Here is a 26437-nt window from a genome sequence, read left to right as displayed (position 1 = left end):
AGGACTCAGATAGTCCTGGAGCTCCGGAGAATCCCAAGGACACCAAAACACCTGAAATTTCGTAATTGTGTTAGGTTGTGATATAGTGTACATCGAAGAAGACACTGCTATGATAGTATAGAGAGCATAACCTGGTGTTGTGTTAGGACATCGAGACCGTCTGTATACTCCCTATACTTGCACCACGCATTCCCTCTAACTAACTGTGCTTCCGTCCAGATATACAGAGTTGTAGGGAGTGTATCATGCCCGTTCCATTGCTGCATTGAACACGATAATGAATTAGCAATAAATAATCTCATCATATCTAACTGCCTGAAAGAATATAATGAATCGAAGCACTTACCGGTAAACTATTATTAAGGGGCCTCCCAACGGGCAATCGTTCCCAACACCAAACCTAGAGTAGGTAGGAGCAACCCCCAAGGTTCGCATGTCCTGAGGTGCGACGGCAGACAACGTATAGCTGTCGATACATCCATGCCAGGACTACGCTGCCCCAGCTGTACCCCGCTATGTTCTCCCACGGCTGGCGAAGTATGTCAAGGAAGATCCAGCTGATGGTGTTGCCCGAGGCGTCTGGGAAGAGGAAAACACCAAGAAAGTGCTAGAGCCACACTCGAGCGAACCTGTCGATCTGTGCCTCCTCAGCTTATGGGTCCAAATACTCAAAGCGCTCTATGATCCAAGACGACGAAACACCGGAACTTTTTCTGTAATTGATCAAAGAAAATGAGACCCGATGCCAACTGTAAAGCAATGCAAGTATTAAATAGGCTTGAATTAACTTATTTTTCTTGAAAGCATCATCGTCCGGTGGAAGAAAACTAGTAAACTGAGCCACCAGCTCCCTCCAGTGATCGTTATCAACTATCCCTGTCACTAGAAGTCCCCCCAACCGAAGACCTAAAATAGCATTCACGTCCTGCAACGTCAAGGTCATTTCGCCACAAGGTAGGTGGAACATGTGGGTCTTAGGTCTCCACCTGTTATAAGAATAGAACGACTGTTAGTTGCCTCCAATTTGTTACAAGAAAGTTTACGTACAAAGAATGCACTCGCACCTGTCTATAGCTGCAATAAGTAGTGCTGGGTCAAGGGGCGGAAGACCGTGGTTGACAATACGGACAAGCTCGAGGAAACCGGCACGCCGTATGTACGGCGTATAACGCTCGTCCTACTGATGCGCCCTGGTGTGAGTGCGGGGCCTCAAAGGAGGCAAGTACACCTCTGCGTCGTTGTCACTCAAGATGTGTGCTCGGTGCTGGTCGTCGTACTCCACCTCCAGAATGGGGTACAACGGGTGCTGCGTGGGAGGGACCATCCTGTTACAAATTGATAAACAAAGCGTTAGAGTATTCAAATTAACAAAATTCAAGTTAACACTAGTAAGTTCACAAACAAATCACAAACAAAATCACTAACCTAACTAGCCTAAATCTCTAAACCCAAAATCATAACTATACTAGATAATAAATACATAATCAATCTATATAAAACTTTGGTTCTAAAATTACAAGTAATCTCTCCGTCTCAAAATAAATACACATCTTGCTTCTCGAGTAGTCAAATATGTTTAAGTTTGATCAAAACTAAAAAAATGGTATCAATATTTCTATCTCCTAATAAGTTTATTAGAAAGTAAACTCCATGCTTAATGTAATAGTACCTATTATGTATCATAAATATTAGTACGCTATTATATAAATTTGGTCAAAGACACTAATAGTCACTGAAAATAGCCTCGATGCCCCTACATGCTCCTAAAAATGCTAGCACTAGCAGATCATCATCAACTCTTTTGCTTCTGCGCCGGCCGCTCGAGGATTGTGAGGGCACGTGGGGTACCGTAGAGATACAAAAAATACTAACTATACTAGATAATAAAAAAATATGAAATCGAGAAGGATGTACCTTAGGAGCAGGCGGCCTTGACGCGTCGACGTTCGTGGCGCGGCCGGCTAGGGCGCTGCACGGCGGGAGTGGCCGAGCGCGGCGTGGGCGAGCGGCCGAGGCCGGGCCGTGCGGGCACGGGCGGGGGCGTGCGCGTGCGGCCGCAGGCAGGGCGCTGGCGGCGGCGGCGGTGGCGTTCGGGCGGGCGGGCAGGGCAGGGGTGCGTGCGGGCGGGCGGGCTCGCACGCGGTATATATCTGGTCCTGCCGCGCCACAGATCAGGGCGCGGCACTGCCGCGCCAGGGTCGGTGGCCCGGCAAGACCCGCCACGTCAGCGGCCCCCCAGGCCGGCCCATGCCACGTCAGCCCTGTGCCGCGCCACCATGCATGGTGCGGCACAGGCATGTGACTGCGTCGGGCAATAGGTGCAGCAAAAATTGTTAGTTTAAAAAAAAACCGACAGCGTTAGATTTAAAATTATATTAAAAAAGGGTTAAAATTAAAAAAAATCGCAAGGGAAGAGAGAGAGCAACTTGACCAGCAGACCCTGGAGGATTATGCTCATTGCCTCCGTCATCCTCTGTCACACTCCCACACTAGAGCATTGGCTGCCCTCTTCTGTTGGACGCCTCCAGTGGATGATTATGCTGCTGAGGTGGTTGAATGTCTGGGTTGATTCCTAAGGATTAGGTCGTTTTTTCTCCTCGTTGTTTGATGGATCCATCCCAGCAATTGTTGATTCTGTTAAAATTGATGTAATATGTCTTCAAGAAACAAAGATGAATTCAGTGTCTCGGCAGACCATTCTCTCCATGCTTGGTACTGAGTTTGACAACAACTTTATTTTCCTCCCTTCGGCGGGGGCCAGTAGAGGGATTGTAATTGCCTGGAGACACCACTTGGGTGCAGTCCAAGCCAGTCGGGTGGATTCTCACAGTTTGTCAGTACAATTCTGTCCAAACAATGGTAATGCCTGGTGGCTCACATGTGTTTATGGCCCTCAGGACAATCAAGAGAAGATACAATTTTTACATGAGCTCCGAGATGTGCGTGGACAATGCACAGGGCCTTGGCTGGTAGCAGGGGATTTCAATCTCATCTACAAGGATGAAGATAAAAACAACAATAATCTGAATCGGGCTATGATGGGTAGATTCAGGAGATGGATTGATGATTTGGCTCTCAGTGAAATACCTCTTATTGGTCGTAAATTTACATGGTCCAGTTCCTCCTCCAGTGCTACTCCTACCCTGGTCCAACTAGATAGAGCATTCTGTTCACTGGAGTGGGAGGAGCTGTTCCCGAACTGTATCATGCATAGCTCTGCTTCGGATGACTCTGATCATTGCCTCCTGATACTTGGTCTCCGGAACAACCTTGAAGGAAAAAGACGCTTCCACTTTGAAGCCTTCTGGCCCACCATGGATGGCTTTATTGACACGGTGGAAACCGCGTGGAGCTCTGTCCAGCCGCGCCATTGCCCAGTGGAGACCCTATCCCTGAAACTGAAAGCAACAGCAAGAGCCTTGCAAAGTTGGGGCCAAAAGAAAATTGGACACATCTCCTCTCAACTTGCTTTGGCAAAGGAAATTATTCATCAGTTTGATATCGCCCAAGACAGCCGGGTTCTACAGCCAAATGAGTTCTGGCTGCGAAATAATCTTAAGAAACATGCCCTGGCCCTTGCCTCTCTATTGAGAATAATTGCAAGGCTGCGATCTCGTATTGGCTGGCTGAAAGAGGGGGATGCTAACACCAGCCTCTTTCACAGACATGCACGTTATCGGAAAAAGAAAAACTTCATCGCTATGTTAAAAGAGGGAGACCAGATCATCACCAAGCATGAGGAAAAAGCTAATGCTATTTTCGAGTTTTATTCTAACTTGATTGGTACAGAAAGTGAGCGGGGTAGTACCATCAATCTAAATGAGCTAAACATACCAAGTTATGACTTGGATTCTCTGGAGGCACCTTTTACAGAGGAAGAAGTATGGAACAGTATCAAAACCTTACCATCTGACAGGGCCCCTGGCCCTGATGGGTGCACAGGACGGTTCTACGAGGCCTGCTGGTCGATAATTAAAGAAGACATTATGACATCCTTGCATACTATTTGGGGAAAAAAATTCAGGAACCTTTGGCGGCTGAACTCTGCATATATCACACTAAGGGGGTGTTTGGTTCAGCTTCCAACCGGCTGTAGCTTCTCCAGAAGTCAAAAAGCTAACCAAAGGGGTTTGGATAGACCAACAGCTTCTCCAAAAGCTAGCTTTTGCCCAGTTCAATTTTCACAGTAGGGGGGAGGCTACTTTCACCGGCTGTAGCTTCCTCATTTTTATCAAAATTACCCGCAATGCCATCCATTATGAAGAAAACGGTTCGTTCTTTCCCCCGCCGCCGCGACTTCCTCCACTCCGCGCCGCCGTGATTCCTCCGCGCCGCGCCGCCCAGCTACCTCGCCGGCGCGCAGGCTCGTTCCCCGACGACCAGAGCGAGCGCCACCCTGCCTCCGGCGGCCAGCACGGGGCATGCGGGAGCTCCGCCGCTGCCGCCTCGGGCGTGCGCGCGGGAGCCCCGAATGCCGGCAATCCAACACCGGCGGCCCTCCCTCAGCTCCTCCCCGGCGGCCGGCACCTCCCTCCCTCGACAACCAGAGCGAGCGCCACCCTGCCACCGGCGGCCAGCACAGGGCGTGCGGGAGCTCCGCCGCTGCCGCCTCGGGCGCGCGCGCGGGAGGCCCGACGGCCGCGGCCTTCCCTCAGCTCCTCATCGGCGGCCGGCACCTCCCTCCCTCGGCCCTTCCCTCCGCCCCTCCCGACCCTCCCCGCGTGGCGCAGGTGGCTCCGGCCCTCCTCGTCGCGGCACAGGAGGCTCCGCCCCTCCACGGCCCTCCCCAACGCGGCGCGGACAAGCTCTGCCCCTCCCGGCGTAGGCGCGAGTGGATCCGGCCCTCCCCGGCGTAGGCATGAGCGGATTCGTACGTCCCCGTGGTGGGTGCGGCCAGCTCCGGCGAGCACGGCCATCCCCATGGTGGCTAGAGGATGAAGAAGCAGTGTGTGTATGACATGTGGGGCGCGCCTGTCAGTGTGGGAAGTTTTCTAAAAGCCACAACTATTCAACCAAATGGACTTTTCGAAAAGCCACAGCCCTCAATCCACAGCAGCTTTTCGAAAAGCCACAGCTCACAACTACTTTTCCAAAATCCATAGCTCAACCAAACAGGGCCTAATTCCTAAAAGGACAGATGCTAATCAGGTGAAGGACTTCAGGCCCATCAGTCTAGTTCACAGTTTTGCTAAGTTAGTGACCAAAATCCTTGCCAATAGGTTGGCAGGACACCTTGATCAGATGGTCTCCCCTAACCAAAGTGCATTCATAAAAAATCGCTTTATACAAGATAACTTCATGATGGTCCAGCAAACAGTCAGATTTTTACGCTATCAAAAGCAGCCCCGTGTTCTACTCAAACTGGACATTACTAAGGCATTTGACTCGGTCTCTTGGGCTTTTCTCCTTGAGGTACTGGAAAAGTTGGGCTTTGGTCCTCGGTGGCGTGATCTCCTATGCGGGCTTCTTGCTTCATCCTCAACACAGATACTGCTCAATGGCACTCCTGGGAATTTCATACAGCACAAGAGAGGGCTTCGTCAGGGGGATCCTCTTTCTCCTATGCTCTTTATTTTGGTCATGGATGTGCTGAATTGGTTGGTCTCAAGGGCATCTGAAGCGGGATTGCTACAGCCGTTGTCTAGAAGGCCAATGCAACATAGAATCTCTCTGTATGCTGATGATGTAGCTCTCTTTCTCAGGCCAACTGCAGAAGATATCAGTTTAACCTTGAGACTTCTTCGGCTTTTTGGGGAAGCATCCGGTCTAAGGACTAATGTGCACAAGAGCAGTGTGATGCCAATTCAATGCTCTGAGGAGAATTTGGCACTCATAGAGAGTATGCTGCCTTGCAAAATCCAGGACTTCCCATGCAAATACTTAGGTCTGCCATTATCTACTAAAAAACTGACAAAGGAACAATTCCAGCCCATTCCAGCCCATTATTGACAGAATTGCTGATCAACTACCAGGATGGAAGGCTGACCTAATGACACGGACCGGAAGGGCTGTCCAGGTACAATATGTCTTGACAGCAATGCTGATATATCTGGCCATGGCGATTGATCTGCCGCCTTGGGCAATAAAGGCCATTGATAGAATGAGGAGAGACTTTGTGTGGAGACGACGGAGGGAAGCAAATGGAGGACACCGCCTCATTGCTTGGCCCAAAGTTTATCGTTCCAAGGAACTTGGGGGACTCGGCATTTCAGATTTGAAATCTTTGGGATATGCCCTAAGAGCAAGATGGCCGTGGCTCAAGAAATCTGAACCTAGTCGGCCTTGGGCAAACCTACCTCTTCAGGTCTGCAAGGAAGTGGAAGCCCTGCTGTCTATGGCCATAGTTACTGAAATTGGAGATGGATCCAATACCTTATTCTGGAAAGATAAGTGGCTGAATGGCAGAAGCATTCTAGATTTGGCACCCCAAGTTTCTGCCCTTGTGTTTAAGCGAAGAGCGAACAGACGCACGGTTATGGATGCTCTGAATAATGGAAAATGGCTAGAAGATATCCAAGGGGAAATATCCCCGGAAGGTTTGATAGAATACCTAGAGCTGTGGGATACTCTGGCAATTGTGGTGCTGCAGGAAGGCATTCCTGATAAGCATATCTAGATTGGCCCGGCGCGGCCTTCCCCATCCAAGCAAATGCCCATTGTGTGACCAAGAAGATGAGGACAGTCGGCACCTTCTCATTGGCTGTGTGTTTGCAAGACAATTTTGATATTCTCTTTTGCATCGTGTTGGACTCTCTATTCTCACCCCACAAGCAACATAACTCTCTTGGGAGGACTGGTGGATGAAAACAGAATCTGCTGTAGACGGTGCCAGAAGGAAAGGGTTAACACCCTCATCACGCTTGGTGCATGGATCATTTGGAGGCATAGAAATGATTGTGTTTTCAATGGAGCCACCCCCAGACTGGACACGGCGCTGCTCCTTGCAAAGGAAGAAGCCGAGTTATGGTGTTTGGTAGGAGCGAAGGGCCTCTCGCTCCTCGGGGGTCTCTTAGGGGCTGTTTATTTTGGTTCAGTCGTTTCTTTTAAAATTTTCAGGTGATCAGTTTATCATGTTTTTAGGAGGTTCGTGTTTGTGTCCAGGTCTATGTATGACTCTTTCTTCTTCTTTTAATGAAATGATACGCGGCTCTCCTGCGTGTTCGATAATTTTTTTTTTTTTTATAAAATCTCATAGTGGGGGTTTCCCCTGCTGTATTTTACGCTCAAAACATTCAGTGCTGATAGATGAAAACTTCTTTTTATGAGAATCACAGAAGGGAACTTGTGCCTTCAGAATGTATTAACAGCATTGATTTCACATGGACCTGAAGAACCATTCTTCAACTTATTACCATTTTGAGGTAAAATACATGCAAAACTGAAACCAACTTATGCAAGTTTTGTCAAGTTAGCCTAGTGATTGGTCTCTACCATCTAGCCACAAGTTAGGCACTTGAGAGCGAGAACATTCAAGGCCTGTTCGGGAGGCCTTTATTAAATGCCCTTGTAAAATACAGTCCACATAAAATTTTCCACATCCAACTCTAAAATGCTGCTTGCATATCAATGAAAATAATACGGTCGGTTTAGGCTGTTCTGGCAGACAATAAAAATTGCCCAGGGAAGCGATTTTTTTTTCCGACGGATATCGGGGCAGAGTTGGGGCCACATCACTCAGCTGCTCACGTGCCATTGCTCTTGCCAAATCCCTGCCACAACAGTTGTCGTGATCTCATCTCACCACTGCCACTACTCTGGCCTCCATGCATGACACTGCTACCTTCTGAAGAGCTCAGCACAACCTCTGCCGTTGCCATCATCTGTGTTTCAAATTTATGGTGTCACCCTCACCAATCTAGCCTCCACCACCATTGCCATCCTTGTGCTTCAGGCCTGAATCCATGGCTCTGCCTTCGTCTGACCTCACATGCAAAGTCAGCTTTGTTCCAGACTCAATCCATGATGCCATCATCATGTCGGCTTCAATCTGCGACCATTGTCTAGCACTGTTGTCATCCTCCATGTTTTGCCGCCTCAATGCATGTCGTCATGTCTCAATTTGATCCATCAAGTCAAACACTCTGCAAGTCGAGCACATCATAGGTTTGCCTAGGCAATGACAAGACAACATCAACGGCCTTGAGCTCTGTGTTTTAGCTCTAGGCAACAACCACGAGCATTCTGTCTCTAGGCAGCCAGAGGCTAAAGCTTTGCATTCTAGAGGGCTGTAAACAGTTGATTTCTTTACTTCTCCCAAACAAACAATTACATATCATTTTAATTACACTGGTAATGTTGTGCACAAGCATATACAAGCAGAAAGGTCTTACATATGTAAATGATTACTATGTGTCCAAACATGGCCTCACAATTTAGGCAAAAACATTTGGTAAACTTTGGCATCCTAACCTATGATCCACACAGGCTCACTTCGATGACTGGGCAGAGGTACTGCCATCAATGGATGCACAAAAGTGTACCCCAGCAATAGCAAAGCTCATTTATGCATAGGTAGATAGAAGCAATTACTAATACTAAATGAGAATGTATCATACGTTCTTCTGTAATTTGCAGCCATACAATGAGCAAAGCACAAACCAAAGGATACTTAATAAAACGCAGCCATGCAAACTAATAGTTTAATGTGAATTATAGATGAAAACCTAATTATATATAAGAACATAATAAGTGTTAAACCATCCCACTTGCAGTTTCGCATGAAAATCTTGAATGTACTAGTAGCTTGCGGTTTCACATGGAAAAAAAACTATTATATCTGCAGCAATACAAATAAAGAACATAACAAAAAAGAAGGTTGAAAGCAGTTGGAAAATAAATGTTTCTGCATCCACAGTTCCAAACTTCTAATTCTGCTTATCAAAATAAAAAAGAAACAAGTGTGGACCATGCTTATGAATTTACTACTAAAGATCTCATGGAATCCACATAGTTAAAATGTATTTGAAAGAATCAACACTATTAAATGGTACCCAAAGAACAGTAAAATAACTGTATCACTAGTCACAATAACACTGACATATTAGAAAGACTTGGTGCAATACACAAAGTGAATCTAGGCAATGAACACCAATCAAAAGCTTCAAATTTTCTATGTATAAAACTTGGTGTTGACCTGTAAATAATTCAATTGTTCCTTTATATATTAGCATATTAACTGACGTAAAAATGTGTACTGGGACACAACTATGAAATTGTGACTTAATAACAAAGAAAAAGAAACATTGCAATGCAACATATAGAAAGCAGAATAACTCTTCAATTCGATTGGGCCCTTCAGATGAAACTAGAGTAACTATACACAAAGACAACTTCATAGTTCAAATAGGAATTCCTTATATCCCAAAATAAAGAAAAAAATCGAAGCCATTGCAAAAAAAAAAATAGTTTATTAAAAGAGTAGATACAAAAATTCTGAATTGTTAATCTATGGCATCATTTGCAGTCGTATAATTTGGTGTTCAGACTAAAAACATGTGAGAAACAAAAACAAAGCACAAATGCAAGGTCAATTAACAGGGAATGCCTGTACACCAGCCACATGTTTTTCTAAAATATCTAGCAGTTTTTTTACCCTTAATCAGCAATAAAACTTTTTAGGCCCATTGACGGTCTCTGCTATTGGTAGTGAGAATGGAAGTTGTGCAGGAGTTGGAGGTGGGCATGGGAGGGGTGAGATATAGAAGTGGGAGATGAGAGCAAGAGTTGGAGACAATATCATGCCAAACAGTTGGCAGTATTATGTGTTTGATTAGAAAATTTTCATACCATTTTCATTAACGGGCCATCACTTCTTTCTTTTTCATGTTGAATTAATACAAACTCCATCCGTTCCAACTTATGAGTTTTTTTGGTACATACTCCCTCCGTTCCAAATTATTAGTCGTTTTGACTTTTTGGGTTCATCCATTTTGCTATGTATCTAGACATATTATTATATCTAGATGTATAGCAAAATGAATGTACCAAAAAAAGTCAAAGCGAATTAAATTTGGAACGGAGGGAGTACTATATATCTAGACATATGTATATCTAGATACATACTTACATAGCAAAATCGATGTACCAAAAAAGTCAAAACACCTTAGAATTTGGAATGGGGGGAGCAGTTAACAGTTAGCACTAGATTTGCCAGATAGATCTATATCCAATCACAAAACATAATCCAGAGAAATGGCAATCCACATTATGAGTTGTGGATCAACAATACAAAGGAAAAACTAAAGAGTTTATGATAATAACTTTTGCCTTTAGGTAAAAAAATGATTCCCTAGAATTGTTATCTTTAACCAAGGGAAAGGCCATAGATATAAGATAATGGTGAAAAACAGTCAAAAGAATGTGTAGGATCTACAATTTGGATTATGGTATCCCATCTTTAACCAAGGAAAAAGGTATCTGAACTGAACAGTTCAAAAGGATGCCAGACATAACTAAGAAACCAAACTAAAGACGTCAGAACTCTCGTTGTTTTTCTTTCATTTTTTTTTCACTCCATAGTTGATACTTCAAAGAGAACATTTCATTATTGTCTTTTCATTTCAATGATAATACTACTCATTTTTCTACTTAAACATGAAAGGATAATAAAGCAAAATAACAACACTCGTGTGTTAGTTATGTTTCACGTTTGAGAAGTATAACATCGCAAGGCTATAGCTTTCAGTCTTTCACTAATCACCAAACCATTCATTTACAATTATAGGTAAGCGCTCTAGTTGATTATGCATTATATATATATTGATAGCACATTTAAGCATTGTAATTCCAACTTGACAACACAAGTTGGTATAACCCCCAAACTATCTGTATTATAGGTTTTGCATCCACTGAACAACTAAACTCAATAAAAGAATTTTTGAAGTCCTAATCGGCAACAAATACAATTAAGATCAAAGCATCTAATTAATTTGCAACAGCCAGAGGATTATTTGGGGAAATCCTAATATGATGACATTGTAGCCATTTTCCTCCAGCCTATTGCAGCAGCAGATATTAATTTGTCATTACAGCTACTGCAATTATTTGGGGAAGCATCTGGCCTCAAGACCAATGTCCAAAAAAGTAATGTGCTGCCTATTCACTGTGCTGAGGAAAACTTGGCTCTCATTCAAAATTTGTTGCCATGTGAAGTGTTGGATTTTCCTTGTAAGTTTTTGGGCCTACCATTGACCATCAAAAAGCTGACCAAGGAGCAGGTCCAACCCATCATAGACAGAGTTGCAGATCAGCTGCCTGGATGGAAGGCAGATCTGATGACTCATGCTGGCAGAGTAATTCAAGTGCAATATGTTCCCACAGGAATCCTAATCTATGTGGTTATGGCAACAGGTGGCTATGGCAACAGATCTTCCACCTTGGGCTATCAAAGCCATAGATAAGATCAGAAGAGCATTCCTGTGGAAGGGACGAAAAGAGGCAAAAGGTGGTCACTGCCTCATTGCCTGGCTAAAAGTGTGCCGCTCCCAGGAATTGGGTGGTCTTGGGATAGCAGATTTAAAGTCTCTGGGTATTGCCTTAAAAGCAAGATGGCCGTGGCTTAAGCGGAGTGTGCCCAACAAACCTTGGGCAAATCTGCCTATCCAAGTTAGTAAAGAGGTAGCTGGCCTCATCTCTGTGGCAGTGATAACAGAGGTGGGTAGCGGATCTAATACGCTTTTCTGGAAGGACAAATGGCTGGATGGCATGGGAATTCAGGACATAGCACCCCTGATCTTTGCACTGGTCTCTAAAAGAAGATCTAGTAAGCGTACTGTGTTGGAGGCCCTCACAGAGGAGAAATGGATAGAGGACATACAGGGTGAAATATGCATGACAGCCTTGTCTCAGTACCTAGACCTCTGGGACATCATGAATTATGTGGAGTTGAATGAAAATATTCCTGATAAGCATATCTGGAGGTTATCTTCTTCGGGACAATATACAACAAAGTTCAGCTAGGTGCTAGGCGGAATCTAGGCGCTGACCCATTGCCTAGCGCCTAGTCGGGAGTACTCGGTCTTAGGCGCTCCTAGGCGTTTTCCTAGGCGTTTTGGCAATATAGCCATAAATTATATATATATATTATGTATATAACTATATATATGTATATAACTACTATATATGAGTCACAGTAAGTATAAAAAGAGGGCCAGTAGACATATTTGATTCCTAGCTGGCTTACTCTTGCATGTTCCTAGCTCCTGCAACACATTTTGACAGCTAGTAGTTAGTAAATTAGTCAATAGACAGCTAGCTGTTCATCAAAAAAAAAAAAAAAAAACACTAAGTTGTGACTTATCTGGATGATTTCAGCAGCCTCCCATCCATGAGCACACCATATCAGCAGCTGGTAATTACAATACAAGTGGATAGGACAGTAATACAAGTGCACAACACAATTTATAAATAAAGGACAGCACAAGCACATAGTTCTTAGTTCAGGTCTCACAAATCACAAAAGAAGACACACAGACTCATTCAGTAAACAAAAGACTTCACTGAACAAACACATGCAGATTCAGTCATACAGGGGAGATGAGCAGGGGAGGAGCTGCCGGCTTGGGAGGGGAGAGGAGCATGGGAGGGAAGGGAGCTCACCTTGGGGACTTGGGGTGGCCGGCGGGGAGGGGGTCTAGTCGAGGACGAGCAGGACGGCGGCGGCGAGTCGACGACGAGCAGGACCAGCGGCGCACGAGTCGGGGACGAGCAGGGGACGAGCTTGGACGAGCAGGGGAGGAGCAGAGGAGTAGGACCGGCGGGAGGAGCAGGATTGGCGGGAGGAGGTCGTCCAGCGGGATGGACCTCGCCCGGCAAGGAGGACAGGCAACGGGGACGACCAAATCTTACGCGGGGACGAGCGAATGGCGCCGCGCTCCCTTCTAATCCTCCCGCACCTGGGTCTCGTGGCCGCGCGGGAATTTCTCCCGCGCTCCGATTTGGCGCGCCAAAATTGGCCGCCCACGAGCTCGCGCTCATCTCGCGCGCCTACGCGCCGCGTCCGCGCCGCCTAGCGCCGCGATGCGCGACTATGCCCCCAGTCGCGGCGACGGGCTTCACCCAGCGACTAGGCGCGCGTAGTCACCGAGTAGTCGCCGCCTAGCCGAACTTTGATATACAACAAAGAGCGCTTATGATACCCTCTTTCAGGGAGCAGTCTCCTTTGAACCTTATGAGAGGATCTGGAAAACCTGGGCACCCCCCAAATGCAGATTTTTTATGTGGCTAGTTGCTCACAACAGATGTTGGACAGCGGACAGATTGGCAAGGAGGGGTCTCCCTCATCCAGAACAGTGCCTTCTCTGTGATCAACAGGAGGAAAATATTCAGCATCTTCTTGTGGGCTGTGTATTCTCAAGAGATTTTTGGTTCTCCCTCCTGTTGCATTTTGGTTTTGCATGACTTGCTCCACGACCTTCTGATCAATCCTTCGATGAATGGTGGAGAAAGGTGGATAACGCTGCTAGTGGAGACTTGAGGAAGGGTCTGAATTCTCTAGTCATTTTGGGAGCCTGGAGCATTTGGCGGCATAGAAATGATTGTGTTTTCAATGGTGTAACCCCAAATGTAAATATGGTACTGGCTTTGGCTAGGGAAGAGGCCCATTGGTGGAGCATGGCAGGAGCCAAGGGGATCTCCCTGCTCACTGCTGGAGGAGCAGTTTGAAGAACTGTTGTAGATGGCGGGTCATCCTTATGTTTTAAACCGGCGATTCAGTTTTCATGAAGTAGTGTGTGTGGGTTTGGGTCTATGTATGACTCTCTTCTTCTATTAATACAATGATACGCAGTGCGTGTTCAAGAGAAAAAAAAAATCTAATTAAAACTTATTTGGCCACACTAATTCTACATTAACTCAATCGCAAGGAAAGGATATTTATGAATCTTTGGCAAAATTAATGAGTAAGAACAGTGTTAAACATACATACATGGCATTCCATGGTGCATCAACTTTCTGGTTTCACATTGTATCTAATCATTTGTCAACTGAGTGTGGATAAGCACTTGTTGAATCTTTTCAGCAACAATCCTGGCAACAACTTCTGGAGAGAACCTCTCGACCATGTCTTCCCTTGCCTTCTTCCCTTTATTCTTTGCCTCATCTCTATCATCAACAACATGTCTCATTAAATCCCTCAGCCGATCAACTGATGGCTCAGCACATAGGTGGCCCTTGAATGGCCCTTCTGTGACCTCAGTCAGTCTGTCTATGTCCAATGGATACCCATTCTCCTCGGTTAGGTACTCCGTTGGACCTGACCAATTCGTCACAATCACAGGCAGTTCCATGGCCATGGCTTCAACCACCGGTCTGCCCCAGCCCTCACCACGGGTTGGCAGCACAAATGCATCTGCACCTTTGTACAGACTTGGAAGAGCAGACTGAGGGACATGCTCATCGATGACCCGGATTTCAGCCCATCCTTCCAGTGGCTCCTCAATGCTGGATTCTTCCACAAACCTTCGGATTTTCCCACTGAAGTTTGTATCAGAGTGGTAGGCATTGATTAGAAGGTAGAGTACGACGTCATCAGCTCCAGAGAACTCCTGCAGGAATGCTTTCAGCAGCACATCCCAGCCCTTCCTCTGTTCCCATTTGAACACACTAAGAAACACAAAGCCTTTGTGTTTAGAGTCACCATTTCCAAATCTTGAACCTTCAGGCACCATGACAGACACACCAATGGGCAAAGGAAGAGCAACATGCTTGGCCGGATCAAAGAAATTGACATCCACAGCCTGCACCACCTTGACAACTTTGGTGCGATCCACACCGCTCTTCACAAAGGTTGACACATGGAAATCAGTAGGCACCCAGACAGCATCCATCTGGTTGCACCTCCTGACATGCTCAGGCGAGACACGGTCGGTCTCGAACATAGTCCGGCCAATGACGAAAGCAGGATCGTCGTACCCGGTGGGCGGGCAAGGCAGGGCCTCGTACATCGGCGGGTACCACGCACCAGGCTCGCTGTGGCAGACGACCACGGCAGTGGCGAGTTCGCACCGCGCGGAGGCGAGTCTGTACGCCAGGTGCTTGGACCGCTCGGGCAGGCCGAGCCAGAACTCCGGCGAGTCGAGATCGCCGTGGTGCGCTATCGCGAGCGTGAAGTTACTTTTCCCAGCAGCGGCGGCGGCGTGCGCATCAAGCGCGGCGACGTAGGACCATGCCTCGGAGCAGAACCCGCCGCCGGAGGCGAATGGGGCCATCCATAGAACACATGGTGCGCGTACCGCGCCGGTTGCCGCGTCAGCCTCGCAGGACTGTGTCAGGAGGTAGCGAGGAGCGGAGAATGGAGTGCTTTGTCCCAAGGAGAAGGCGGAGGAAGCGGCGGGGCAACGGGTTGGTGGATAAGCCCAAGAGGAGGGCAACAGCGACGGCGAGGAGAGGCGGCCCTAGGAGGAGGACGAGGCGGCGGCCGTTACGCTTGGGTTTGGGTTCTGGACGGGGTGTTTGGGTCGGAGCTGAGCCTGGCCCTGGCATGGTGGACGGAAGCAAACCTAGCCCGCGGCGAGGCTCAATCGTCGGCAGTGCCAGATCGGCGGTTGGCAAGCCGCATCGAGGTGCCGGAGTCAGAGGGGGGGGGGGGGGGGGTGTTAAGTTGAAATTATGGACAACTAGAAACACCGGCGGCGCGGCTTGCCGCGCCTCCACAGAGGACCAGCCTATTTGTCAGTACAAATTTAACTTATGGGTAAATTATGATTATTGGGTTCAATGTTGTATAGACTGGGGCATATAGTATAGATAATATGAGGTTGTGATACTCGAACATGAGATGTTTGAGTGCAATTAACATCATTAGAAGGAAAGGATATTTGGCAACTAATCAATTTGAAATAATCTTTATAGTCACGTCATACCTTTAAACCTTTTTTTTTAATATTGAATCTCTATTATACCTTTAAGATGTAAGTACTATAGAAATCTGAAGGTACTACTAAGGAAAACATTTTGGAAATTTGAGTATTACCATAACAAAACACATACTAATATTTTGACACGCATTATGTCAAATAAATGTTATGTGTGCATACCGTAATAGGGAAGAAATAGCTATTTGGCCAGCAAGCCCAAACCAGTCAGCCAATAGTGTTTTTCTCTCACAATAAATCAGCATCAGCCAGCCCAAACCAGCTCAGAAACCAACTAACGAACAGGCTCATTATAAGTGAAATCTTAAACCTCTGATGCTAATCAGGAAATGCGCTAAGCAACATAATCAAGAATACTGGTACCTTTGTCATGTATCCCGTGGTTGGCGGTGCACTGTTCTTGAGCTCGAATCGAATGGGTTGAGGTTGATGTTGCTAGTTCTTCCATCTTCGTTGTTGTGCAACTACATCTGGTGGAACGCGTTATGTTCTAGCTCTTGCTATCTAAGAACTGGAGGCTTCACTGCTTTGCGCTGACCGGCTGACGTGCATCTTGCTCACGCAAGAGCGTTCGGGGCATGCTTGCCATTGAAGATGTTGTTGAGGAACCTTGCCATCACAGTTAAGAGACAGGGGATGCCGGCTTGCGATTGTCCCTAAGCTTGGTGCGGATATTGGCGCTTGGCTCTTTGTATCCTTTTTCTCCGGTGCTGGGCGGCATTACGTCAAACAGGTTGCGCGCGCCGCTGTCGTGACAATGCTGCAGTATGAGAGCGTTGGCTCCCAGCGCGTTGCCTGTCAAGCGACCGCATCGCGATTGTTAGCGTAGAGGAGCGCCAGCTCGCCCATGTCTGCTGGCCAAGGACGCAACAGCCACGGACGGCTCGAGGACATCTAATTCTGGCATCCCAGCCGCCTCAGCAGGGAGAGGAGCCGTGCCGCAGAGTGCCCAGAACATGCCGCGGAGTGCGTAGAGCTAGGTGCCATCGTCGCTGTCCCACGTCTACACTCTGCTCCAGCGCCCCTGATCTAAGCAGAGCGCGTTCGAGCCCGCTCACCGCGCCTTCAGCTGGCTGTGCCTGCGCCTGCTCACCGGCGGACCGCATCCCTGCTGTGTCGCCTCATTGTTGGGCTGCGGCATGTAGCATTGCCCCTCTCCACTGAACGGCGGGAGTGGCGCTCCAGGGAGTGCTGTCTCTGCGACATATATAGAGGACGGCGCACTCCGCGGATGTGGCATGTGAGCTGGGAGGCGGTGGGTTGGCACGCTGGCCGCGCTCGCGGGTCGCGTCGCGCCAGTTCATAGCAGGTTGTCTGATTGTCCTTCCTGAGCAACGTCGTTTTTTTTTTTTGATCGCCTGAGCAACGTTGTTGGTTTGGGGGGTGTGGCGGCGGCGGGCGACTGGAGGCGCGAGGAAGATAACTCGCGAAGAGCCGAGACCGGCCGGGTCATGGATGGACAGCGGAGAATAATATGAGGCCACGTGGCTGGATGAGAGGCTAGAGCCGATGGTGCAAGTTTCGTCTTTTAAGAGATTCGGGCATGTTTAGCAGGGTTTTTGGATCCAATCCGATCTTTAGTTTAAATTGAGATGAAGTTGAAAAGTTCTAGCAACTCCTCTCTTTGAAATACTTTATTACCAGATAAATTAGAACAAGTGATGTGTTTGGATCTTCTCTAACGGTGATAAATTAGAACAAGTGATGTATTTGAATCTTCTCTAACGGTGATAAGTTAGAAGAAGTGATGTGTTTAGATCTTCTCTAACGGTCTCTGTACAAGAAAAAATTTCTCTTGCTAATTTGCCGTGCGAATTTGGCTCACATGCATAGGCAAGGCTCACCTTGCTAAGCGAGTGAGCCAAACTTGGTTCATGTTTAAACTTATCATGTCTAACTTTCGACAAACTGCGATAGCTAAAGAAAGTGTGATGAGCACAAATGAAGCCACACTTGTGATAATATTTAGCAAAAAAATCAATCTATAACGTGTAGAAAAGGGTACTAAGAAAGTGTGACATGTCATAGTTACAGCAGTGAACCAATCACATGCCTAGGAAACTGTGACACGCCTGACTCGTGGCATGGCAAGTTATGGTCATGAACCAAACAGGCCCTTACCAGTCTGAAAGCTCTAGTTTAGTTTTGGTGAGTTGATGAAACCCTATGTGCTAACCTATTTACTCTAGTGATCATAAGATAGGTAGCACATTCCAAGTGATGAAGCAAATGAAGATCATGATGTGATGATGGCATGATGATGATCAAGTGCCTGGACTTGAAAAGAAGAAAGTAAAAAACAAAATGGGTTCAAGGCAAAGGTGAATTCCATAGGGCCATTTTGTTTTTGTGATCAAGACACCTAGTCGGTGTGGTCATATTTAGGATAGATAGCCATACTATCAAAAGGGGTGAAACTCATATCAAAATACGGTTATCAAAGTGCCACTAGATGTTCTAATTCATTGCATATGTATTTAGATCTAGTAGAGTGCTAACACCCTTGAAAATGTTTGGTGATTGGCACATTCGAGCAAGGGTGGCGAAGTTGGTAAAGTGGAGGGGTTGTTTTCCCTCGACCGGACGCAGTGACCGGACTTGGGCCGTGCGTCCGATCAGTGTTGCGTAGAGGTGGCGCGCTATCGGTCTATGAACGGATGCTGGGGCAAATGGTGACCTGACGCGACGCTAGGTGTGTCTGGTCAACCTTGACGTATGGTGACGTAGGCGACTGAGAGAGCGCGATGAAGACTTGACGCAGCGGTGTGTCCTGATCGTAGGAAAATGGACGCGTCCGATCGATGTTTTGCCGCTGAGGGAGCTCTCTAGAAGTGACCTGACGCGCGGGCGCTGGAGTGATCGGCGTGTCCGGTCGTTTGTTGAAGACACAGTGGGCGTTTATTGACCTGACATAGTGGCGGTGCGTCCGATCGTCCCTCATGGCGTTCGGCCGTCACTTAAATGATCGCATGACTGGTTTTTGACCGTTGGAGATCGGTGGCTGATGTTTAAAGGTGGGACACGTGGCGATGATCCTATGACCAGACATTTGGCTAGGTGCGTCCGGTTGTTCTAATTGGCGTGTTCGGTCAGCATGAGTTGGGCTACTATGTGAGCCCAATAGCTCTATTTCATGGAGGCTTCTATTTAAGCCCCATGGCCGGCTTAAGCTCACTCTCTTGACCATTTACATTGACATATCAACCTTGTGAGTTTAGCCAAAGTCCTCCCACTCATCTCTATCATTGATCCATCATCTTTATGAGATTAGGAGTGAATCCAAGTGTATTGCTTGAGTAATTGCATCTAGAGGCACTTGGTGTTCGCGTTTCACTGCGGGATTCACTTGTTACTCTTGGTGGTTGCCGCCACTTAGATGGCTTGGTGCAGCGAGGATCGTCGAGCAGAGGAAGGTGCTTGTCTCTGGCTCCAATCATGGTGATTGTGAGGGGTTCTTGACCTTTCTCCTGGTGGAGAGCCAAAAGGTACTCTAGTGGATTGCTCATGGCTTGTGTGATCCTCATCTTTGTGTTGGTTGTGCGGCACCCGATTGCGGGTTTGGTGTGTGATGCCAATTAGCGCGTGAACCTCTAAGTGAGTGAATCGCCACAACGAGGACTAGCTTATCGGCAAGCAAGTGAACCTCGGTAAAAAATCTTGTGTCATCATTGTCCCAAGGATTTCTTGATATTCATTGTGATTGATTTGACTTTCATCTTGTGATTGGCTCATTCCTCAACACAACAGTATAACTCACTATTCATCTCATGTATTTACATTCTTAGTGTAGCTAAGCTCTTTAGTGTAATTAGTTTTGAGAGCTAGCTTGTGTCGTGTCTAGTGGTTAGTGAGGCTCTTTAGTTAGTCTTTGAGAGCTCACTAACTTAGTGTAGTGACTTAGTCCTTGTGTGCCTAGAGACTATAGAGACTAGAATTATGGTAGGTGGCTTGTATTTTTAGTAGGCTAGCACAACATTCGCTTCGCCTCATATTTGTCTAACCACTTTGCTTAGTGTTGTTGTAGAAGTTTTTGTAGACTATTCACCCCCTCTAGCCATTAGGACCTTTTAAGTGGTATTGGAGCCATGGTTATCGTGATTTGAGGCTTTACAACTTTTGGTGTCAAAATGGCTCAAATCAACAACACCAAGAAGCCACCCTAATTTGATGGCTCAAATTATCCTTATTGGAAGGCAAAGATGACAACATATATCAAGTCAATCAATAGAAATGTGTGAAAGGTGGTGGAGACCAAGATTAAAATTGCCAATGAGGAGGCTCCCACTGCCGCTGAAGAAGTGCTACTCTAAAACAATGACATTACTCTTAGTGCCATTCATGATGCTTTGGATGAGAGAACATTTGAGCAAATCAAGAACATTGAGAGGGCTCATGAGGCATGGAAGAAGTTGGAGGAGTCATTTGTGGGCACTCAAGTCATGAAGGGTGCAAAGGCATACATTCTCAAGGAGGAATTTGCAAGCTTCAAGATGATGGATGATGAGAGTATATTAGAGATGTTTCATAGGCTTCAAGTGCTTGTCAATGATCTCAAAGCACTTGGTGAAGAAGTGAAGGACAAGGACTTCTCCCACAAGTTCTTGAAATGCTTACCTTCGAGATTTGGCACATTGGTCACTATTCTAGTGAGGAATGGTTTGGACGCAATGACACCAAACCAAGTGTTGGGTGATGTGATGACCAATGATACATATAGAGATGACGATTAGAAGAAAGAAAAGAAGGAGAAGAAAGATGAGAAGAAGAAGATTGTGGCATTCAAAGCCACATCATCCAAGGGCAAGGCAAAGCAAGAATCATCAAGTGAAGATGAAGACTTGAGCTTTGATGAGATGGATGATGAGAAGATGGCTCTCTTTGTGAAGAGATTTGTAAAGTTCATGTTAAAGAAGGGCTACCATGCTAGAAGAAAGAAGTCTTCATTCAAGAATAAGGAAAAGTCAAGAAGGTGCTTCAAGTATGGAAGCAAAGATTATCTTGTTGCTCAATTCCCATACAATAGCGACAATGATGATGATGATGATGACAAGAAGAGCAAGAAGAAGGACAAGAAGGAGAAGAAGGACAAGATGACCTTCAAGAAGAAGAAGAAGGGTGGTTCATATGTGGTCACTTGGGATAGTGATGCTTCCTCAAGTGATGAGGATGATAGTGATGATGACAAGACCACCAAAAAGAAGGCTCTTTCAAGTATTGCTATCAATGAGAAACCTTCTCTCTTCGACACTCCATTATGCTTGATGGCTAAGGCCACTAAGGTACAAACTTATGATGATGGATGTGATGAGGAACATGATAATGAAAGTGAGAGTGACAATGATGATGAACCAACTAAGGATGAAGTACTTGACATGTTAGATGATGCTAAGGAACATTTTGACATTAAGAGAAGGGAATACAAAGACTTGCGAAAGGAACTAAAAACCCTTAAGCAAGCCTTTGATGAGCTCAATGCATCTCATGAAAGGCTAGAGGAAGCCCATGACAAGCTTGGCAGGGCTAACAAGAAGCTTGAGAAAGCTCATTGCTCTCTACTTGATGAGCAAAATGTTAAGAGCATGTTGTAACATGTGATGTAGGCTTAACTTGTGATATAATTGATGAATCATTCTATAAGCCTATCATTATTGATCCCACTAACCCTTCTTGTAATACTTCCACTTCTACCTCATCTGGTAGTGATGGTTTCACTTGTGATGCCTTGCTAATGGTTGAGAATGAGACCCTTAAGAAGGAGGTCAATGAGCTCACTCACGCCTTAGGCAAAGCCTATGGTGGTGAGGACCGCTTGCTTATGTGCTTAGGTAGCCAAAGAGCTTCTCTCTACAAAAAGAAATTGGGCTATACCCCCAAGAAAGGGCAAGACGACCTTTACTCCTCACAAGACTAGTTTTGTGAAGAACAATGGTCGGTTTTGTATTAGTTGCAAGCAAGTTGGCCACATAGAGCAAAAATATAAACAAGAAGTCACAAGCTAATGTATGCTCAATTAAGCTTGATTCTTTCTATGTGCTTACTAAGGGTACTAATGGTGTAAAGGCTAAGTTCATTGGTGCACCATGGATGGGCTCAAAGAAGAAAGCCATTTGGATACCAAAGAGCTTAGTGACTAACCTTTAAGGATACAAGTAAGTTTGGGTATCTAAAAAGAATTGATCTTCTTTTGTAGGTCAATTACAAAGCCAGAGGGAGGCATTGTGTTCTTGATAGTAGGTGCACTCAACACATGATCGGTGATGCAAGAATATTCAACTCAGTCAACACCAATGATAGCAATGGTTATGATAGTATCACATTTGGTGATAATGGCAAAGGCAAGGTCAAAGGGCTAGGTAAGATTGCAATATCCAATGACATGAGCATTTCCAATGTGTTGCTAGTTGAGAGCTTGAACTTCAATTTACTATCCGTGGCTCAATTGTGTGATCTTGGATTCAAATGCATACTAGGGGTAGATTATGTAGAGATCATAAATATAGATGGCTCTAACTTGATCTTCAAAGGCTTTAGATATGAGAATCTATACTTGGTTGATTTCAATGCTTGTGAAGCTCAATTGTCAACATGCTTGTTCACTAAGTCTAGTATGGGTTGGTTGTGACATAGAAGGCTTCGTCATATTGGACTAAAACAATTGAATAGATTGGTTAAGCATGACTTGGTTAGAGGCTTGAAAGATGTTGTGTTTGAGAAGGATAAACTTTGTAGCTCTTGTTAAGCCGGCAAACAAGTTAGAAACAACCATCCTAAGAAGAGCATAATGAGTACTAGCAAGACATTTGAGTTATTGCACATAGATTTGTTTTGGCCAACACAATACACTAGTATCGGTGAAAACAAATATGGCTTTATCATAGTAGATGATTACACTAGATACACTTGGGCGTTCTTTCTAGTGGATAAGATTGATGTGTTTACAACATTGAAATCATTTGTCAAGAGCATTCACAATGAATATAAAACAACCATCAAGAGAGTTAGAAGTGATAATGGAAGTGAGTTTAAGAACACTAGAATTGATGAGTTATGTGATGAATTTGGAATTAGACATCAATTCTCGCCCAAGTACACTGCACAATCAAATGGTGTTGTTGAGAGAAAGAATAGAACCTTGATTGACATGGCAAGATCAATGTTGAGTGATGTCAACACAGAATTTCATCCTGTGCCAAGGACACACGCAGCAAGCCAAAAGGGTCCGCTCGATAGAGCAGATCCACCTAGCTTCAGCGCAGGGGTGGTCGATCCTACGCAATCCTCCCAAGGCATGCCAGTCAATTTGACCCTGCAATTGATAAGGAGAGAAAGTTCATCAGTAGTTAAGGGTGGAACTTGCCGGTGTTGCCAGACAGTCCCGAATGTATGGCTATGAGAGCCGATATGAAAGGAAATCGGCTAAATAGCCGATTCCAGTATATTCTCGAGAATAAGTCAGTTAGAGCTCATGGGGTCGTGTGAAGAGAATTGGTTATTATTTAGGATAAACATCATTTAAACGAATATTAATCAATGGCAATAAGATATCAATGATGATCGATTCATACTGAGCCAATGATTACGAGTAACCGAACTCCTTTTCATGTAAAGAAACAATTCAACACCACTTAATCATTTAATAAAGATAAATCTAATGAATATGTTAGATCTCACCTATCCCCATGACTAGTGGGGCATGAGGCAGAATCATGCAGGCCGTACAAACAACAATAGACTCGACGACCCTAACTCATTACTAATATCAGTGGGGCATGAGGCAGAATCATGCAGGCCGTAATACAATAACAAGATCATGGGGCTAACACATCTTTCAACTTATCTCTACTTCAACGGTCTCGTGATGTGAATTGTTCGTGAAAGCATTCGATATCGGCTAAACAGCCGATTTAGACATAGCGCATAGTTAAGGTCATGTCTTCTCAGGAACGGGTCTATCAACCAATGATCCCCACTACACGGTGCCAATAGTGGGGTGAGAGGTAGAATCCCACAGGCCATGATGATGGGCTATGAAACGGTTCTCGCTAACCGATAGATCTACTCAAGATCGAACATGCCTTAACCACACGCTGTGCACGATTAAGATTGATGCAGAATAGCCGATAAAAACATAACTCATCGCTTAAGATGTAGATTAGATTAGTTTTAGATTAGGAAACGATGAGTTAAACAAGATATAAGGCCGATCCAGATCAATCTCAATCGGGTAGAGTGATATTGCTATAATTAGATAAGCAATGAAAGCAATAAGCAATATTGGTAACTTAATGAATCTACCAAAGACTACCATTCTAAGATAGAGCCGATAACTTGACCTTGATCCAATTCAAGCAGTGGGGTGAGAGGCAGAATCACACAGGCCATACTTGAATTAGGCAAGAGCCGATAACTAGCTTATACCAGAGCCGTAGTGAGGGTCGACCGGATCGATGTAGCCATACGAACAGAGGTATAAACCATGACGGTACTTACAACAAGCAGTGGAGGTCGACCGGATCGATGCAGCCATACTTGCTGAAGAACTCGCTGAGATCTACTCTACTCCTACTCCTAAGGAGTGGCCGGAGCCAAAAAATGTAATTGACTTGTATTTGATTGATTGGTTTCTTTTACAATAGCCGGGGTTTGGTATTTATACCCGGGGCCTAAAATGAACCCAACTCGAGTATGACTTAATACAATCTTTGGCATAATGAAAACATTCCTAATTTAAGATAACTTGGACTCTAATCTTTCCCTTTTTTGTAGAGTCCAGCATGTCTCGTCTCAGCGCCGATCATATCCTCCATCATTATCTGCTGGCGCTATCTAAAGAAAGCCGATTCTAGCGTTGCATCCGAATCAGCTGGTTTCAATCTGCACGCAACTGATCCCCTGCCATCATGATCCTAGGAGCTCCCAAGCTTCTGAGATCCTTCTACCAAATTCTGGTGTAAACACATGCCCCCCAATTTTGGGACAAAAGAAATTTTGTTCCAAAATTACCATGTCCGTGCTCCCGATAGGCCCGTAGTCACGGGTAAGGAATCTTGATTTGGGGTCTACTATTCATCATTGTCCATATCAACCCATGAGCCCATGTTTCAAAACTTTTTCATAGCATTATTGCTTCATGGGTGTTTTGGATTCATCTTCCAAGCTGGCTATAAAAATGGTTATCCAACCCTGGTGAGAGCAAACTCAACAATTCAGCCATGCTTCGCTTTCATCTGCCTCCTCAGGTGTCCCTAACCCCGCTAGATGTAACACCTCTGGTGTTTTGACCTAGCACTAAAACTTGCCATGTCATCATATGCATTGCAAAGCATTCATAAGGTAGAAAATTTTGAATGCATTCACTAAATAAGCTTTATTTCATAATGTTGTTATTTCATGTGATGTGATTCAAAACCCTAAATAAAGATCATGACCACAAGGGTCAAATTTCATGTGATCATGTGAGGTCATGTGTTATTTGACTCAAATAACCCTAATGGATCATGTTACTGGTCAAAAATCAAAGTTAATGAAAAAGGAAAACAAATCAAATTTGAATTCAAATTCAAATAATAAAAGTCCTTTTTGCCCCTTTTGACTAATTCAAAATCTATGTGGAATTTGGGGTTGAGGCAAAAAGCAAAGTTGAAGATTATTTTATGTGGATCCACTTTGGTATTCAAAATTTTTCATGTTTACATTTAAAATTTGGAGTAATTTTGAAATGATTCAAATGCTTAAATGCACCCCAAATTCAAATTTCAAAATGGAGGGAGAATTTAAAATGTTCCTTGAAGCAAAGTTGTAGAGTTTGAAAAGTTGAGCAACTTTCATTTTTGGAGATTTTCAATCTTCTTTAGAAAATTTGTGAGTAATTTGCAAAATTAACGCAGTGGCAATTCTGTAAATACTTCAAAATTGAAAATCAACCGAGCGCCACCTCTGTGCTTGCCGCCTGGCGCCACGCGGTTGTCGCCGCTAATCATTTTGCAGCCGCTTCCTTGCGCGTTGACATGCAGCCGGTGCCATGGCGAGTTCGGGCGTGCGCTGTCGACGCCGGGCAACCCCTTCCCTAGCTATAAATAGCAGCAGCCACCGCCATCGTTCCCCGTTTTTCCCCTCTGCTCTGCTCCGCCACCAGCTAGCTCCGCCGCTCACCGTAGCCACTGTCGAGTTGCATCCGTTGTGCCCAGCTATGCCAACGCGATCACCTCGGCCTTGCGCTTCTCTGCGGCTTGCTCACGTCGCTTGGGTTGGCCAGGAATCGCCCGGCGCAACGTCTTCTTCCCTGTGACCGGCTGGAGCTCCGCCACCATCGACTCGACATGGCCAGGCCGTTCCAAACCAGTCTCCGTCTTCACCAAATGCACCGGCGTGATCATGGTGAGCTACTGAACGTGATACTCACTTTGTTTTAGACTCTACTGCGCCGTTGCCGAGGTTACGCCATGAGCCGTCGTGCCCGAGCCGCCATGGTCGGCGTGGAGCCTTCTTCGGTGCGCCTTCTGCCGATCTGAGGGCTAGGATGGGTTTGTAGGAGTGTGTACATCCTTTGGGTGTGGACTGCCTCG

The 26437-nt window shown here is 45.6% G+C and overlaps 1 protein-coding gene across 1 annotated transcript; it reads right to left on the bottom strand.

Annotated features, from left to right (window-relative positions):
• Positions 1 to 7264: 7264 nt before the first annotated feature.
• LOC136549732 (uncharacterized) lies at positions 7265 to 15579 on the bottom strand. The gene is given in 3 exon segments (XM_066541128.1): positions 7265 to 8081; positions 13925 to 15260; positions 15262 to 15579. Coding segments are annotated over 2 exon segments (1512 nt in total). The 5' UTR covers positions 15481 to 15579; the 3' UTR covers positions 7265 to 8081; positions 13925 to 13967.
• Positions 15580 to 26437: the final 10858 nt, after the last annotated feature.

Source organism: Miscanthus floridulus, chromosome 4 (assembly GCF_019320115.1).
Source record: "Miscanthus floridulus cultivar M001 chromosome 4, ASM1932011v1, whole genome shotgun sequence".
NCBI classification, from domain to species: domain Eukaryota; kingdom Viridiplantae; phylum Streptophyta; class Magnoliopsida; order Poales; family Poaceae; genus Miscanthus; species Miscanthus floridulus.
This window is presented reverse-complemented; position numbering and strand designations above follow the sequence as displayed.